Source organism: Salminus brasiliensis, chromosome 2 (assembly GCF_030463535.1).
Source record: "Salminus brasiliensis chromosome 2, fSalBra1.hap2, whole genome shotgun sequence".
Taxonomy (NCBI): Eukaryota; Metazoa; Chordata; class Actinopteri; order Characiformes; family Bryconidae; genus Salminus; species Salminus brasiliensis.
This window is the reverse complement of record NC_132879.1, coordinates 40203675-40222158: the sequence shown is the minus strand read 5'-3', so window position 1 is coordinate 40222158 and position 18484 is coordinate 40203675. Positions and strand designations below refer to the sequence as shown.

The following is an 18484-nucleotide window of genomic DNA, read 5'->3' as shown; positions in this document are numbered from 1 at the left end:
AAATAAATGGTCATCAACATGAACCAAGCAGAATACCTCAAACTTGCATTTGCACAAAGACAGATAGCAATAGCACACCTAAGCACACATTCAAGCATTACTTACTCTGCTTTGAAATGATAACATTACCAAGACCACTAACGGATCTGAAAGACACTTCAAATCAGAATAGCACACAGTCACACAGCAGACTTATGGTCTAGCAGGTCTAGCACCAATGCTGAATCCCAACTCATTGATTCTTTCATTTAGCTGCCACATTTTGCAAGTGTTCTTGAAGTAATCACCGCCCAGAAATCTTGCTGGGGAAAAAAGCTAGTTCTGTGAGCTACATACAGCGTCTTGTATAGTGTCTGGTTCTGAATAAGATATACAGTAAGCATGTTAAAAAAATAACTACACCTTTAAACCCTAAAATTAGTTTAATAACAATAAATTACATTAGTGTTGTTACTATTAAAATAACAACAAAATAACAATAAAAATAATCACTCAGATTCAGCTCTGCTACAGACACAGATGTTATGGCTCAGTACCAAAGAACAAAGCCATGTCAGAACATCCATTTTGCACCTTTTGCAAGTTTATATCAGAAAGTACTTAGCTCTTAGGACTCAGAAGCATGGTAAAAGGGATTTTGCAAAGGCACATTACTACGGTCAGCCTGTGTTTGGGTCACTGAAGTAAAGGTGACAAACACAGAAATACTTTTTTTGTTTACGTTTCTGTTTTGTAGCAGAAACCATGTTGTTACTCTTTACGTCTTGACAACATAATGGAAAGGCAGAACACAATGTGGTTTGTTGTTTTTGTTTAAAAAAAAAACAAGAAAGCAATGCATTGAGACACAGCCTGGGCGACTCTGCTACCAGAATGGTTACCGGGCCCTCTTCCCGGCTGTTGTTAAAGGGGCAGTCCTCATTGTCTGAGTCTGCTAGGTCAGTCACAACCCCAGGATGAAGACACTAAGGATACCCAGCATCAAGGAGGAAGAGGAAGGAGGAGGAAAACCCAGTAAGAGTTACTTCTACTTGAACCTAGACGTAAAATTGATTTTCTAACTCAATAAGAAAAAATACAGAAAAAAAATATTCCATTTGCCAGATGTCATGTATGGACATTAAAGCTGGTGATTGCGGATAGGGCTAAGTAATATACATATTTAACATACTTATATTTACAGTGATTCTGTGGTGATACAACATTAAGCACAATTGTAAATATCACAGTTATCTTAACTATTGCAATCATGTGACACCTCTTTGTCTTCCAAATATTAATGTGTTAGTATGTGCTAGCCTTTACCCTCTTTGGTGACATTATGTGATAGGGCACTAGCTAGTGGGTGGGAAATTGGAAACAAAGAAAGCAGGAGGAAAACTGCAGTGGATCAGCACATGGAAGACAATATGGATGGGAATAAAAGCAAGAATAATACTGCTTTGACCATATATATTTTAGTTCTTCCTATTTTTAGTCACAGAATGAAATAGGAGGAACAGGATGGTGTTCTTCCTATTTCATTCTGTGACAATGAACCACAGTGGAAAAAATGACATTTGTTTTTTAAGCACGTTTTTACTGGATTTTAGTTTAACAATTTGTTTTCTTCTACGTTTGCATACTTCATGAAATAAAATATAGCTGTTTAATCCAAACTAAGTTTTTTTTTTTAACTGAAAAGTGTTTAAGCCATTTCAGAGAGAAAGAGAGTGAATCTGGGGTGTTACAGGATGGCCAGGGAGCAGAACAAAACACACTAAATATGAGCATATAAATAATATATTAACATAATTATGGGAGGTGCATATATGAATTTTAACCACATCTAGGTAAGGTGTGAAGTGGGAACGATAGGAATGGTAGCTGTGGGGATGACGGGTGGAATATTACTTCTAAAATTACTGGGAGGAAACCGGCAGAAAACAGACAAAGGGGACTCAAAGATGGCGACTTAAACAAAGAACAGATTACCCAACATAAAATAATCAAATGTAAATACACCTTCTCTTTTGTGAGAGGAAGCTGATTTTATTTAATATTTTATTTTTATTTTCAACTCCCTTTCCTTTTTTTTTAGTTTGGAGTTGTTTTCTCTTTTATTCTTTTTTTCAGTTTCTTTTCTTTTTGGATACTGTACTGGTTATCCCACTACCAGGGTTTACCTGGCCTTAAAAGCAGGCATCAACAGCTATGCTTGGTACTGATATGCTAACCCCTGACATTGCGGAACATAATTTTTCACCAAAATGCCAAAAAAATATTTTATCTAATTCTTTTCACATCTCCAAAGCCCTATTAGCAGCACACAAGCTTTCAGAAAGTCCACAATATAAACCACCCTGTAAACTTCTTATTGACAATAATACAATAAGAGTTATTGTTGTCTTTTAACTACATATATACATGATTAATAAACATGACACATACATGCATACAGAGTATTAGAATACATGTCATTGCATTGTAATAAACATCGGTGCTGGATTATAGATAGTACTGCAAACACAAATACATGCCATTTTTAATGCAAATCAATAAGGGAATGTATAACATATGCAAATGCCTGAGTGTGTAAGAAAGTGAAAAACATTACTGATGACTTACATAAGATATGTCAGGAATGTCATTTTTGTCCACTCCAACTTGCTGGAAAAGATAATAATTATACTCAGAACAAAACACAACTTTAAAACACCTGATTAATCAATTAAAAACAGTATGTATTACATTAGTAAATTAGTAAAATTGTCCATTTTACATAGATCAGTAAACATTCTTTTCGGATACCGTCCCAGTTATGTCTGTGTTGCTATGACAACTGTAGTGTTGTTTGGGATCCCCAAGTGTGCAAACTAAAGCATGGAATTTGTTAAACCCCAAGTGAACATCAACCCTGCAACTGGAGAGCTACATGTAGACTTCAGCTCCAACCCTAACTATTGTGTTCAGAAGTACTTGATTAGCTGTATGATGTGGGTTAGATTTAGGTTGGAAGTGAAACCTGCAGGAAGGTAGATTTCCAGGAGGGGCCACCGATAAAGAATAATTAATACCTCTGCAATTTTCATGAACTCTGAAATCTTAGTCACTCGAGTCAGGAACTTCTTGTAGATATCAAGAGAATCCTTACAGTCGGACTTCTTCATTTTAAAATACTTCTCTGCAAAAACACAGATCACAGCATTCTATAGTTTACTGATGGCACTTTGAAAGAAGTAGCCCATTAATACCAATATACATCTTTTAGCAGAAAAGCAGTTTCAGTACAGCGTCTCTTGCCTAATAAGTTGATAATTCCATCATTGTAGGAGGCAAAAAGTTTAATTAAATCCTTGAAGAGAAGCATGAAAGCTGCATTGATAATGCCATTGTTCAGGTCTTTGGGATGAACCTGCAAGAAAGGGAAAAAAAACTCTCAGTGAAATGAAAATGTATGCATTAGTATAGAAGGACCATTAAAATGACATCAAGCAACCAAATAAAATTAACTAATGAACTAATGAACTAAGATCAGTGTTCGCTTTTATACTTTAACCTGAAATAATTCTTTTTGAGACAGAAGCCAGTCTTAACCCTAAAATATATATTCTGTATATTCCCTGTGAAAGAGATTGTTTTGACACAAGCCTAAGCAGTACTGATACATGTGCTTCTTTAGAAGATGAAAACATCACAGTGCAGAAGATACATAACATAGATGTAAAATCACTTTTAATAATAATATCCACAGTAGAGATCGGGAGCTGTCTGCATCAATCTCTGAGTAAAGGGCTTTACCCACTAAATACAATGTGAATAAGCAAGACAAAAAAATATTCACACACTTTTTTTTACGTCAGGCACAATTTTTTGTACCTTGTTTTGAAAATATGTTAAGGAGGACATAATCAACAGAAAAGAATCAGCACCGCCTCAAATCACATTATACTCCCTACATAGTGCACTACTTAAAACAATCAACACAAAAATATTTAACTTAAGTTAAATTAAGATTAGTCTATTTCACAACATACAAAGTGTACTACATTTAAGTAAAAACTGGTCACATATTCCCTTTCTGACAAATCACATTTGGCGTGAAAAGTTTCATGTTTTAAACACATTTCTGACATTGGTTGTGTAAGGGTCTTAAGATTGCTGATCTAGGATGAGTAAGTGCCTTTCATATCCAGAGGAATATGCATGTACGCACAATTCAATATTTATCAAATATTCATCAAAAAAGTATTAATTGTAACACACATCAAATTCCAGCAGGGTGTCCACTTGAGTTTGCAGGGCAGGCATAGCCTTGAGCAGTTTATCAGGAGCCATGGTCCTCATAACTCCATCAGCCCTAAACATACACACATACACAAAGAAGGAGAATGGAAAGCATGTTGTAAGTAAACAAATACAACATTATGGATTTCTTAATTAAACTGCTGTAATTGTGTCTATACTATAATAAAAACTCCTGCTAAAAATCCTTAAATTTAATTTAATTCAGGTTTATCGTCATTAGACATACACTATATGTCCAAATGTTTGTGGACACCACTTCTAACAGGTGCTTTGTTCCAAAACCCTCACTACCACTTTATGTAGTGTGCAAAATAGTGCACCACCATTAGAAGTGTGTATATTAATGTAGTAAGTAAAGCATATAAGTGTGTGGTTTGGGTTTCGCCCATAGGCATCGAAATTGTGGGAGTATTTTAAACAGAGACCGAACAATGTGGTGTTTTCACAGCATTACAACAACCACACACAAGCCTCCCAGAGCATGTGGGCAACATGGCAGCATAACAACACTTTAAATACTGTGTCTTCATCACTTTATATTTTTCTGTCTACTTTAATAGCTGTGGTTTAGTTAATAGAATGGTTTAAAGTAAAGTGGTTCTACAGCCTGTAAATCTGTAAATTATTTTCCTGGCACTACAATAATGCAAAAATACATTTGCCAGTGATTACCTTAACTACATATATAACCCCAGTGAATGAATAATTACAAGTCATAACCATAACCATTTAAGTCAAAGTATTGGTACAGGTAAAGAGTTGCTATGGCATAAAACAATGATTACCTGTTAACACTGAGGTATGTTTGTTGCAGAATAATGCCCTGAAGTGCATACTATGTGTTTCTAAGAGAAGAAACAATGAATGAGCAGGTGTCCCAGTACTTTTGTCCATATAGTGTATATCCAGGTGTAAAGTAACAAAATGTGTTCAGGTAGTCCTCAATCATGTGGCAATATATGCAGTATCACAGTGGAACAGGTTATGTTATACAAAAGTGTGCACATAATCTTGCCGTATGAAGTATTTTTAAGTAAACTGTAGCAGAAATACTACAGTAGTAGCAATACAGATTACGCTTGTCCTACCAATCAAGAGTAAATGCAACATATTGATTTAAATATATTGCAAGGAGAAATGTGTGTCAAATATAGTAGTATTAAGTGCCCAGCAGCAAAAAATAAGCAACAGTCCCAGAAAAGATTGACGTACCCTTTTTTGACTCGAGTAAAGTCAAAAGCCATAGCACGGTAGGCATACGCCTTCTCGTTGAGGTACCGTGCATATCGTCTGATGAACGTGGACATATCGTAGCCTTGTTTTTCGAAAAGAAGAATTAAGAATTAGGACAGAGATAGGTCAGAATAATCAGTCCAATACAAGCATAGACTCATTTTACACACAGACACATGCACAACTACTCACCATGGCTTCCGGTTTTGTCAATAAAGTTGCTTAGGTTGAATAGGGATGTCCTGGAAGCCAGATACTGGATAAACCTCTGCAATGATTAAAAGGGGACAATGAGAACTACAACTCTGAAAATCTTTTTGGGTCTTTATAGATTAAGACTAGAGGTGAACTACTCTTATTATCTAGGTCACTGTTTCTTACTCTTGATTTTGGTGTCCCCTTTCATCTTTATTATTTTGTATATTGTATTTTCCATACTTGCTGTGCAAATACAATATAAAATACAATACTTTTTAAATCCTTGTCTTGGAGAAAGCTTGCTCTGCATAGTTTCAAATAAAGTTGTCACAATAACAAAATTATGTTTTAGTATAGTGAAGTATTTTATCAGATTGATACCAAAAATACCCTTATGTTAAGTAAACTTACTGAACTTAAGTAACATGACTGAAGGTGAAACTGTTGAATAATGTGAAAATAGAGACATTAAAAACCCATAAAAACCTAAAAGACCATTTTGAGAGCATGATACTGAACATTACTGGCTTCTAATGCTTTTCTGTACTTCTCATTCAAACAATGTAAATGTTATGTAAAAATGAAGCTGATTAGCACTTACACAATTTAGAGAGAACATAAACTAATATTTAGTGCTGAAGGAGCTTTCTTTCTTGGCCACTGACCTCGTTGCCATGGATGCACATGTGGTGGGTGGTGACGAGGGCTTTAAAGACAACCACCCAGCTGGCATTCATGGCTCTCTCAAACAAAGTATCAGCCATCTGCGGGATGTTCACATTTGTCTCATTGGTAGCAGAGATAAGATCTGTAGAAGAACACAAACCAGCAAATTTCAATTTACTCAAATTACTGTAACAAACACAAACTACCTAAAACACCTTATATTGGTCATTTAAAAAATCAACTCTCAACACGTCAGAGATTTTTACACACAGATGTGTGTCTTACTTCTCTGATTTTAAATCACTTCATTTAAAAATTTGTAAATAATAATGCTATACTGTCTCATGCAGAATGTTTTGTAGAGAAGTACAAATAATGAATTTGGAACTCACAAAAAAATGGATATCACAAAAAAACAGTTGAACAGGTATTTGCATAAAGCAAATATTGGTAACACCCTACAGAACTCCAATTATCTCAAATGACTACACTAGCACTGCTTTTTACTGATTATTTTACTAGAATACACACTGTTTGGCCCTTGAGAAAGGCCCTTTACCCTCTCTGCTCCCCGGGCGCTGGAGTTGGCTGCCCACCGCTCTAGGTCTGTGTGTACTCACTGCCCCTAGCTCACTAGTGTGTGTGTGTGTGTTCACTACCACAGATGGGTTAAATGCGGAGGACACATTTTAAAAAAGTGTACACTGTACAGTGACAAATACGTGCACCTTTACCTTTACCTTTACCTTTTAAATTTGTCCATAATATTTTTAGGATTTTGTATTGTTTTTTTTTTTGCTCCAAAGTATGTTCTCATGCTCCCATGAGTCTCAATATTAAGCAGCCAAGTTTTTCTAATTTTGCTTGTACTACAATTATTTTAAAAAATCTATTTCAATTTCAAATATTTTTTTATATAAATCTCAAAGATTCGTTCAGCCCTTGTAATACTGGAATCTGTCAAATACCTTGGCCACAATCTCCAAATGGTTCTTCCTGTCGGGTGTAAATGTATAATTAACCACTCTAGAAAAGTGCAGATATCTTACCTCAAAGAGGCGTAAAGCACACACTGAACTGAAGTTACTCTCCTTTTCTCTCTAATCTAACTATTCCAGTGTAAAGTGGATTACACAGGTGAAGACCGGTACAGCTGATCAGAGATCAGTTCTTAAATATAGCTGCGCTTCCAGCATTCTGGAGAGTGCCCCTGAACTTCTATAGCTTAGACTGCACGATATGTGAAGAGGCAGGAATAGCCCAGATTAGCATGACACAAGCGATACAGTATGCGTTTGTGTGTTTGTGTGTGGCACCAGAAAAAAACTACAATACACAGTTGGGTTAACTGAGAGGCAAGTACAACAAAGTGTTCTCTCTTAGGTTATTTACATTCTTTTTATATGAAAAGGAGTACAATAGTTTAAAAACAATGTTATGTTTGTGGATTATAAACCATTCTAATACAATGAGTTACATTAGTGAACTCTGGATGTAGACTCACTGGCCCCTCAAACCCCTACCTTTTTGGTGCATTTCAAAGGTGCATCTCACGTTACAAAATATGCTATGTGGACAAAAGGACGTGCTCATTCATTGTTTCTTTCTGGAATTGTCCAGACCAGTAAAAGGTGACCCGTAAAAAAACACTCTACACTATTTATATTACAAATTACTACAATACTACAATAAATTAGCCACCCTTGCTCCAAAGTGCCGCAGTCCATTGTCTTGCATATATGCATGTGTGCTCATGTGTTCCCAAATAGTAATACTGTGGTGGGATTACAGTATTATTTACGACACCACTGTTGTGAGATCAGATTATGTGATTAGTGTGAGTAAAGGCAGTGTGCAGATCCACAAACACACACACACACAAATGGTCATCTGCTCAACCATGTTGTAGCCACGTGTTCAACTGTGAACATGTTACACTGTTTCAGCCTATTAGCAACATTGGCCTTTGTTGAAACAGTTATATTATACCCTCTGATTACAAGACATTGAGCAGCATAAAAATATGTATAGTCGGTCACAGTATTATCTTTTCCATTTTACTCTCTAACAAAAAACAGATCTCATGTAGTAGAGTTTTTGGCTTCATTTGAATAAACCCCATCTTTCTTTACCAGACAACATCTGGAAATCTGTTTTCACTGATCTTTAAAATGAAAAATGTAATTTCTATGTGCCATTTATTTGTGACATAATGTAAAGTGCAGCTCCAGATTTAAATCATGCCAGCATTTTCAGGTTTCAATGTGTAGACTAAAATCAATTGTGATAAAATGCTAAAATTAATTTTTTGATTCACTGAATTGTTTGTGGAAGTCAGAGAATTCACTGCTATATTATTTTATATTCCCTTTGGTCACTGCAATACAGCACCACAAGCATGTAGCATGTTCAGTAAGTCAGTATGTCACCTATAAGCATTCAAAACTTTTTTCAAAAGATTTAACAGGAGAGCATTTTAGATATCATGACAATAAAACATTAAAATTTTAGCATGCTAATATTTCCTTCTAATAAATCAAACACTGATTCGGGTGACCTTGTCTAAGTAAACTGGAGCTTCGGGACACACTTCACAATTTAGATTTTAATTTTTAGAGATGTGCAAGTTGCTTGTAAAAAAATACGATTTGTCTTTTCTAAATATTTTAAAGTTATTTAGCAAAATCCAGAAGCGCCGCATTCTCAAATACAATTCTGAACTAATAATAGTTTTGAATGATGGCTACTGATTAATGGGAATGGTTAAATGAAGGCGAAAAAATAAGAATAAGAAAAATGCCCCATGACAGAGAAAGCAAAAAGGATCAATTGCATCTCACTGAAAGCTGCTTAAGTGTGGGTCATTTTTAAGTAGAATTCTTTAAGCTGTCCTCTTATCAATACAAGGGCTGTGCCATCTGGTCAATAACCTTTGACCGCTCCCTACAGTTCTAGTTTCCATGGAAATTACATACTAAGAAGCCATTATTTAAATGACCACTGACAGGGGAAAATGGCACATTTCAATAGAAAAAAATAACCTTTTTGTTATATGCCACCTATTTCCTTAATTTGTAGAAGAATAAATCGGAAAACAGATTTTTTTTAAGAACAGTATTATATTATAATGTATACAAGATTTTCTAATGTGCCAGCAAAGTCCATGCAGTGATTAAAATAAAGATTAACTGCACTCTACAGACAAACAACATCAAAGGCCTAAAGCAAACCTGTAGGTTTCTTTTCATTTGTTTATAATACATAGTAGTAGTAGTAGTAGTAGTAGTGAGTTTGTTTTAAGCAGACTCTGGTGTGGCGTGAAAGATATGCTCTCCTAGCACCACATGTGGGATTGCATGATTGGTTCATTTTGTCACTTCTAAAAGTACGGCTCCTCATTCGCAGGTGTTCCTGCAGGTGATCCTAGACACTACTATTTTGCAAAAATGTGTGCAGAATTGATCCACGGTCATATGGAATTATTTTGTGTGAAAACAAAACAATTCCTTCAGCTGTGTGATGTTTGAGGGGGTTCTTGCATCACAGCCCATTTCACCCCACAGCATCTCAAAAGAAATAAAAATCCAGGTTTTGACTTGGCCATTACAGAAGTCTCCATTTCTTGATGGATTTATTGCATGGTTCACCTCCGCTGCAGTTTATGGACAGATGGTCTGACATTTTCCCTTAAGCACCCTTAGACACAATAAAGAATTCATAGTGGATTCTATGAATGAGAGCTTGCCAGGCCCTGCTGCTGCAAAGCAGCCCCAACCCAATGCCAATATACCCTCCATGCTGCACAGTTGGTGATGAGATGCTTGTGCTTAAACATGTCTTTTGTTGCTCCCCAGTTATATCTGTTCCTTTTATCTGTTCAAAGCAGTGTTCCAGAATGTATTTTTATATTCCAAAATCCCAGACAGTGGAATGGCTCAATTTTTCCCTCTAATCATGTTCTAATCAGCTGCAGCTGATGTGCTGATGTTTAGACATGTTTAAAAAAGACTACGGTTTTCATGGGTTGTGTTATTCTTTTTACATGACTATATATACGTTATTATTTTTAAAAACCTGATTTTAAAATAGCTTTTTTTTTCATTTGCAGTTTAAGTCTTAAGGGTTCTGGGTTTGACACAAACACACACACGACTGTACATATGCAGTCATGAACTCTTAAGTCTGCAACTATGTTGACTTATCTCTCTGTCCCAGTATTAGCTCCCTCATCTTAGCTGTGTGAATAATGCATGCATGCTTTGGCTGATCAATTTATAATTCAGCAGGCCTTGTCCTCTAGGACAGCGTGCTCAATAGCCACTACAGCAGTAAAGACACTACTTTGCCTCCATTTGGTAATGAAATCATGCCATTTTTAGCTGAATATTAATAGCTGAGAATTGAGAGCTTATTGATGTGCTATTTCACTGACACAAATAGTGTTACTATGCAGTGCTATGAGCCTATGGGATTTTATTGTTCTCCCTGCTAACAGAAATAAAAAAAACACCTCACACACAGACACTGCATTAACTGTATCAATAGCTGTAGTAATACTAGAAAAACAATCACCACAGAGCCTAGTCAAACAAACTTGAGTAACGTGCTACGTCATAGAAGGCTGTTCCAAAGTGTATGATCCTTCCTATACAGCCTAAAAATGTAAACTACGTTCTGAACGATTTGGAGAATGCAACTCGTGTATATATCCTGGCCCCTGGTTCCACAGTCAAAACACACGCCTTGATTTGAGCCAGCTCTGTTCAGTCTAAATCAAACGTTGGCCCTTTAAGTCAGAGTGAACATGGCAGCACACAGTTAGTCCAGAGAGAATAGAGATTCCTAAAGACTTTAGAAAAAAAGCTTGTGGAAGTATGTCAGTTTACGAAAGGTTATAAAGCCATTTCTAAGGCTCTACTGAACTACAATCAGACCCATAATGTCCAATTGAGGAATGTTTGGAGCAGTAGTCTTCCCAGGTCAATGTTAATTCTCAACCATCGGAAGAACACTGGGGAAAAAATGGATTGATGGCAAAATAGAATTGCGGAAACTAGTGCTAATTAAAAAGAATATAAATGCTTTGGTTCACCAAGAAACACTGATCCTCTTGAGTTTTGGACAATATGCAATGGACAAATTCTAAAAATCCAAAAATGGAATAGTGTAATGTTGCTGTAATGGTTTGGAAATGCTTTGCTACATCAGGACCTGGATGCCTAAGGGAACTAAACCCTATTGAAATGTTGGGGCAGGACCTGAAACATGCAGTTCATGCTGGAAGGCCTACAAATGTCAGAGAGCTAAAGCAGTTCTGCAAAGTTGAGTACATGGTGCAGTGAGACACTAATTATCAGCATGTGTGTGCAAGAGAAAAAAAGAGAGAGAGTGTTGGGGGGGGACAATACATAGCACGTGTGTCTTTCCAACACACTCATTCATCCCTTGGAAGAGGATTTTCAGTAGAGGGCACCAAATCACTACAGTGTGGTCCTGAAATGGACAGCGCCACGCGCCTCAGCCTGGAGGCTGCACACTTTCCAGTGATGTCCTCAGGCAAGGCTGCATTTTATACACCTGAGACACGTCATCAAGTCCAGTTTAATATATCAAATTGTTAAAAAGCTTGTTGTTTCACGCAACAAGGATTCATACTCAGTATGAATTTACGTGTTTACTTCTCTCACATTACTGTGTGCTTTGTGCTTTAAAAGGATTGTGTGCTGGAGCTCCTGGGCCATCAAATTGTAGTCCTGGTCTTAATCTCTTTCCTTTGACTCTTTACTAAATAATCTGACTCAATGACTTAATGTTTCTGAATTAATATTACCAACAGTATAAAGACAGTGGGGTATTTGCTGTGCTACATCTCACGTGCACACATAGACTGAATCCCCTTCCCCCACTCCACACACACACACACACACACACACACACACACACACACACTGAACTCTACAGTATACACACTTACAGTCCAGGTGCTTCTTCTTGGGCGCCATCACCTCATGCGTTGTAGCTTTGCACACGGCGCGCGCCACATCTGACCCGGTCAGTTGGTACTGCGCGGCGGCGATGCGGTCTGTCAGCGTCTGGCCCGACATTTTCTCCAACAAGCCACTTCACCACACAGCAGACAGGCGATGCACTACAAGCATAGGTTGCTTCACCGACCAAAAAAATCGAAGGCCTCCTTTTCCAACAGTGCCTTCCTTTCTGCGCTAGTAACAGACCGAGCCGCTTTCACCTAAAAAATAATGCCTTCAAACTCACGAGCTCTTCACGCCCTACGGTACAGAACAGCGCTTACAGAGTAACCCTCGGCTGACATGAGGGATTTTCACCGGTCGTCCTCTCTCTCTAACGGCCCTCTTACGTAACGCCCTCCGGTGGAAACGCGACGCAGATTGTGTACCTGAGGAGGAATGTACGATCAAATAAACGCCAGGGAAAACAACAGAGCTTCAACGGTCTCTGATAAAGCTATAATATTTCAGTCGACGACAGACGAGCGTTTTAACTAATCCCAACTGAAGCTCGACCTCGCGCAGCCTCACCTTAACGGTTTTCAGCGTTCAGATGACGGACGCCCCACAAACCAGGCACGAGAAGACCGCTGTTGAAAAATGTCGAAATATGTATATACTCGGCTATATGTATATATGTAGCCGAGCGAATGTAGATATTTTAGTGTGACGCGCGGTGTCCTGAGAACTCGCCGGTTTCGTCTCCGTCGGTAATGAAGAGTGGAGGAGGAGCTCGGTCTGCCCTTCACTCCACTTCGCACAAACAGAATACACCGCTGCTACCGCCTGCACTGAAAAGGCGAGCAAAGGCGAAGATATTGCCTAGTGATATTTTCCGCGGTGCCTGCTGCTGTGTGGCTTGTGTGAAGCTGCTCGTCTTTTTCTGACGGTCATCTAACCTCGCTTATCGACGAGTCATGTGACGCACAGCGACCGCACTCTGCGAGTCTTAAAGGAGAAAAGGGGAGCTTTTAAGGGTTAAACTAGCCTACACTCAGAATGCAGATAAATTATTACAATATGGAGGAAGAGCCACGAAACATCATAAACTGGCCTGTGGCCGATTATACCACTTGGAAACTGCCATCGATCAGCTAATTAAAAATGGAAAACCTGGTATTCTAGATGATACTAGATGTAACGCATCCTGCGACCTTTTACTTTTTCTGTATTCGTTTTTTTGTAATTACGATTTAATGTTTAGCTGACTAATACCACTTTGTTTTGTTATCGATATCCTACAGATCTCCATTAGTGGGCGGATTTTCAAACGGAGTCACGTTTATGTACTAGCTAATCTGACATCTGAGGAGCACTCAAACGGGACATAATCTGCTATAGTAAACAGAGTGCGACCAGAACCTCCATCTCCTTCTCTTTCTCTGTCTCTATCTCTCACACAAACAGGCTTTTTCCTCTCCTCTGCAGTTTGGGCAAAAGTTTGCAAAAAAGGCCAAGCCTTTGACAACACAATCTAACACATTACTGTTAAATGAAGCTGATGTCGCTTTTTATTCCACCTTAAAATGTTACCCCTAATTAAACTATAAATACTATATTGCCACAAAATTCACTCACCCATCCAAATAATTGAATTCAGGTTTTCCAATCAATTCCATAGCCACAGGTATATAAAACCAATCACCTATGCATGCAGACAGCTTCTACAAACTTTTGTGAAAGAATGGGTCGCTCTCAGGAGCTCAGTGAATTTCAGCGTGGTACCGTGATAGGATGCCACCTGTGCAACAAGTCCAGTCGTGAAATTTCCTTGCTAATAAATATTTCACAGTCAACTGTCAATGGTATTATGAAAAGTTGAAGCAATTGGGAACGACAGCCTTGTGGTAGGCCATGTAAAATGACAGAGTGGGGTCAACGGATGTGAAGGCGCATTATGCACAGAGGTCGCCAACTTTTAGCAAGGTTAAGCGCTACAGACCTCCAAACTTCATGTGGCCTTCAGATTAGCTCCAGAACAGTGCGTAGAAAGATTCATGGAATGGGTTACCATGGTCAAGCAGCTGCATCCAAGCTTTACATCACCAAGGTAGGTTGGTAGGTATGTTATGAAAATTAACCAATGAAAGTCAGGCATTGCTTTTTAATCATGCGTCAACAGAATTATTTTTAAGAATAAACACATGAAACAGGCCTGGACAGAAAAGATGGTACCTTTAACTTAATATTTTGTTGCACAACCTTTTGAGGCAATCAATGCAATCAAACAATTCCTGTGACTGTCAATGAGACTTCCGCACCTCTCAGCAGGTATTCTCAGCAGGTATGAGCAAACTGCTCCGGTTGTCTTAGGTTTGAAGGGTGCCTTTTCCAGCTCTTTCCAAAGATGCTCAATAGGATTTTGGTCAGTGTTTTTAGCTGTGTGTTTTGGGTCATTATTCGGTTGCAAGACCCATGACCTGCGACTAAGACCAAGCTTTCTGACACTGGGCAGCACATTTCTCTCTAGAATCCCTTGAAAGTCTTGAGAGTTCATTGTACTCTGCGCAGATTCAAGACACCCTGTGTCAGATGCAGCAAAGCAGCCCCAGAACGTAACAGAGCCTCCTCCATGTTTCACAGTAGGGACAGTGTTTTTTTCTTGATATGGGGTAGTGGTGGCTCAGCGGTTAGAGCGCTGGGATATCGATAACAGGGTTGTGGGTTCGATTCCCGGGCTCGGCAAGCTGCCACTGTTGGGCCTTGAGCAAGGCCCTTTACCCTCTCTGCTCCCCGGGCGCTGGAGTTGGCTGCCCACCGCTCTCACTGCCCCTAACACGTGTGTGTGTGTTCACTACCAGATGGGTTAAATGTGGAGGACACATTTTGCTGTACACTGTACAGTGACAAATACATGCACCTTTACCTTCATTTTTCGGTCTGTGAACATAGAGCTGATGTGCCTTGACAAAAAGTTCAATTTTTGTCTCATCTGTCCATAGGACATTCTCCCAGAAGCTTTGGGGCTTGTCAACATGTAGTTTGACAAATTCCAGTCTGGATTTTTTATGATTTGTTTTCAACAGTGATGTCCTTCTTGGTCGTTTTCCATGAAGTCCACTTTGGCTCAAACAGATGTTCCTTGAGCTTGAAGTTTACCTTGAATCTCTTTAGAAGTTTTTCTGGACTCTTTTGTTACCTTTTGTATTATCCGTCTCTTTGATTTGTTATCAATTTTTCTCCTGCGGCCACGTCCAGGGAGGTTGGCTACAGTCCCATGGATCTTAAATTTCTGAATAATATGTGCAACTGTAGTCACAGGAACATCAAGCCGCTTGGAGATGGTCTTATAACCTTTACCATTAACATGCTTGTGAGCAGGCAGCATGTACCGCCAGCCGCCAGCAGGGGGCCCAGCCAGCAAAGTAGGAAAGCTGGTGGTGTTGGAGCAAAGAACTCCAAGCCCCAGAATTCCCAGCGCTGACCAGACCCACCTGTGTGGCACAATATAAATACACCTAGCCAAACACACTTCCCCGTCGCACCTTTGTAGAGGGGCGAACGGTAACAGTGGGTTTATGTTGTGAAGAGAAAAGAGAAGTTTAAGCTGTGAACAGAAAAGAGAAAAGTGAACAGCTGTGAACAGAAAAGAGAAAAGTGAACAGCTGTGAACAGAAAAGTGAAAAGAGAAGTTCAAGTTGTGAACAGAAAAGTGAAAAGAGTTTAAGTTGTTAACAGCTAAAAGAGAAAAGCATTTGAGTTGTCTTTAGTTTGAGTTAACATCACTCCTGGTTTTCCTTTGTTTGTTTTCCCGCCTTTTTGTGTTGCTTAAGATCAGTGCTTATACTGCCACCCTTCACAGCCGTGGTGGCACAGTGGAAATACATTGGGCTCCCATTACCAGCGTTGGGAGTTCAAGCACACACCACAAAAGGAGTTGTCTCATTTCATCAAAACAAAACAAACTTTAACTGCACTTGAGTCCAAACCCCACACCACACCGTAACAGAAAGGTGCGACCTACAATCGACTCAGCAGAGTTCGTGCCAATTAAGGACCTAAGGCATTACGTCAGACATTTTACCAGCCATTAGAGGGAAGAGACGCTGGCCCACGGCTGCTAGACCTCACCCAGGGTGCACGCTCTGTAGCAGAATATGCTATAGACTTTCGCACTCTGGCAGCGGAGAGTGCTTGGGGTGAAGAGGCCTTGAGGCCGATCTTTCTGTGAGGTCTTAATGGCAAGATGAAGGATGAGCTGGCCACTCGTGACCTACCCTCTACACTCTGCGACCTCTATGACGTGTGCATCCGCCTGGACAACCGCATACGTCAGAGGGCCAGAGAAAGAGCACGTAACCCTCGTGCTACAGGTTTTTGGCACCAGCAGCCAGTCAATCCCACTTGGGAACCCCCACCATGGGAGGCTCCTGAGCCCGTGCAACTGGGAGGTGCCCGGTTACCCGGTTATCTACCACCCCGACCCGTCCCGGGGGACAGGTCTAAGACAGTCCTTCGTAAGTCGGGGAAACGAGAGGGTCCAACCCGAGCAGGGGACTCGGCCTTAGACCATGTGGTATCCCCCATCTCAGGACTTCACCTCCCGGTTACTCTAGCCTGGACCTCCCAACATAAATCGCTGACAGCCTTTGTGGATTCTGGGGCTGCAGGCAATTTTGTGGACAGCTCACTGGCTGCTAGTCTCGGCCTTCCCGTGGACCCCCTGGAACGCCCACTACCCATCCATGCCATAGATGGGAGGATTGTGGGTTCTGGTTCTGTGACCCATCGCACCCAACCGATAACACTGCGGATTGGGGCCCACACTGAGCAAGTGGAATTGTACCTGACTCAGGCACCTCATCTGCAGTTGGTGCTGGGCTACCCCTGGTTGGAACTCCACAACCCACGAATAGTTTGGACAACCCGTTCAGTCTATGCTTGGGGGCCACATTGTCAGGGGGCCTGTCTGGGTCACAAGGAAGGACCCCCTCAGAGAGACACTAAGCCAGAGTCAGTCATTCCTCATCTGGACAGGGTTCCTGAGGTGTACTGGGATCTCTGTGCTGTGTTCCGTAAGGAGGAATCGCAAATCCTGCCCCCTCACAGGCCTTATGACTGTGCCATAGATCTCCTACCGGGGACTACTCCCCCGAGGGGGCGCCTGTTTGCAATTTCTCCTCTGGAACGTTCTGCCATGGACTCCTACATTAAGGAGGCACTGGAGTCCGGTTTTATACGTCCATCCTCATCCCCCGCTGGGGCTGGTTTCTTCTTTGTAGGGAAGAAAGATGGCGGACTCCGCCCATGCATTGATTATCGAGGCCTAAACGCGATCACTGTGAAAGACCACTATCCCCTCCCCCTCATGTCGATGGCCTTTGAGGCACTGCAGCAGGCATCAGTCTTTACCAAACTGGACTTACGCAGTGCCTACAACCTGGTCCGCATACGACAGGGGGATGAGTGGAAAACCGCTTTCATCACCCCTACAGGGCATTATGAGTATCGCGTCATGCCTTTCGGCCTTATGAATGCCCCAGCGGTTTTCCAGCGTCTTATCAACGACGTGTTACTGGAGGCATTGGACCGCTTCGTATATGTCTACCTCGATGACATATTAATATACAGCCAGTCCCTGGAGGAACACGTGGGACACGTCAGGCAAGTCCTCCAACTGCTCTTGGAGAACCGTCTCTTCATCAAGTTGGAGAAGTCTGTGTTCCACACAGGGACTGTGTCGTTCCTAAGGTTCATAATCTCCAAAGGCACCCTTCAAATGGATCCAACCAAGATTCATGCCGTCAAGGACTGGCCTCGTCCTTCTTCTTTCAGGCAAGTCCAGTCCTTCCTGGGGTTCGCTAACTCCATTTGCCGTTTTGTACGGAACTTCAGTACGGGGGCGGTCCCCCTCACTGCCCTGACTCGAAAGACCCCAGGCCCCTTTCGTTGGTCCATGGAGGCTCAAAGGGCCTTTAAAGAGATTAAAGTGATGTTGACCTCACCCCCGGTTTTACAGCTACCGGACCCCAACAAACCGTTTGTCGTCGAGGTAGACGCCTCAGATGTAGGCGTAGGTGCGGTCCTGTCCCAACGCCTGGGGTCAGGTAAAAAGCTCCATCCCTGTGCGTTCT

At 40.5% G+C, this 18484-nt stretch overlaps 1 protein-coding gene across 2 annotated transcripts in view; it reads right to left on the bottom strand.

The window, feature by feature from the left end:
* The window catches only part of LOC140549245 (clathrin coat assembly protein AP180-like), a 31885-nt gene extending 18537 nt beyond the window's left edge, over nt 1-13348 (bottom strand). The window contains exons 1-9 of one of the 2 annotated variants that reach the window (XM_072672684.1): nt 12942-13347; nt 12359-12799; nt 6384-6526; nt 5713-5788; nt 5500-5602; nt 4246-4339; nt 3283-3394; nt 3057-3163; nt 2608-2649 (exon numbers count right to left, since the gene is read on the bottom strand). In XM_072672684.1, the coding sequence (XP_072528785.1) occupies nt 2608-2649; nt 3057-3163; nt 3283-3394; nt 4246-4339; nt 5500-5602; nt 5713-5788; nt 6384-6526; nt 12359-12488 (807 nt within the window). In that variant the 5' untranslated portion in view covers nt 12489-12799; nt 12942-13347. Of the gene's footprint in view, nt 1-2607; nt 2650-3056; nt 3164-3282; nt 3395-4245; nt 4340-5499; nt 5603-5712; nt 5789-6383; nt 6527-12358 lie in introns of both variants that reach the window. The other variant, XM_072672685.1, reaches the window with a different exon arrangement.
* Nucleotides 13349-18484: the final 5136 nt, after the last annotated feature.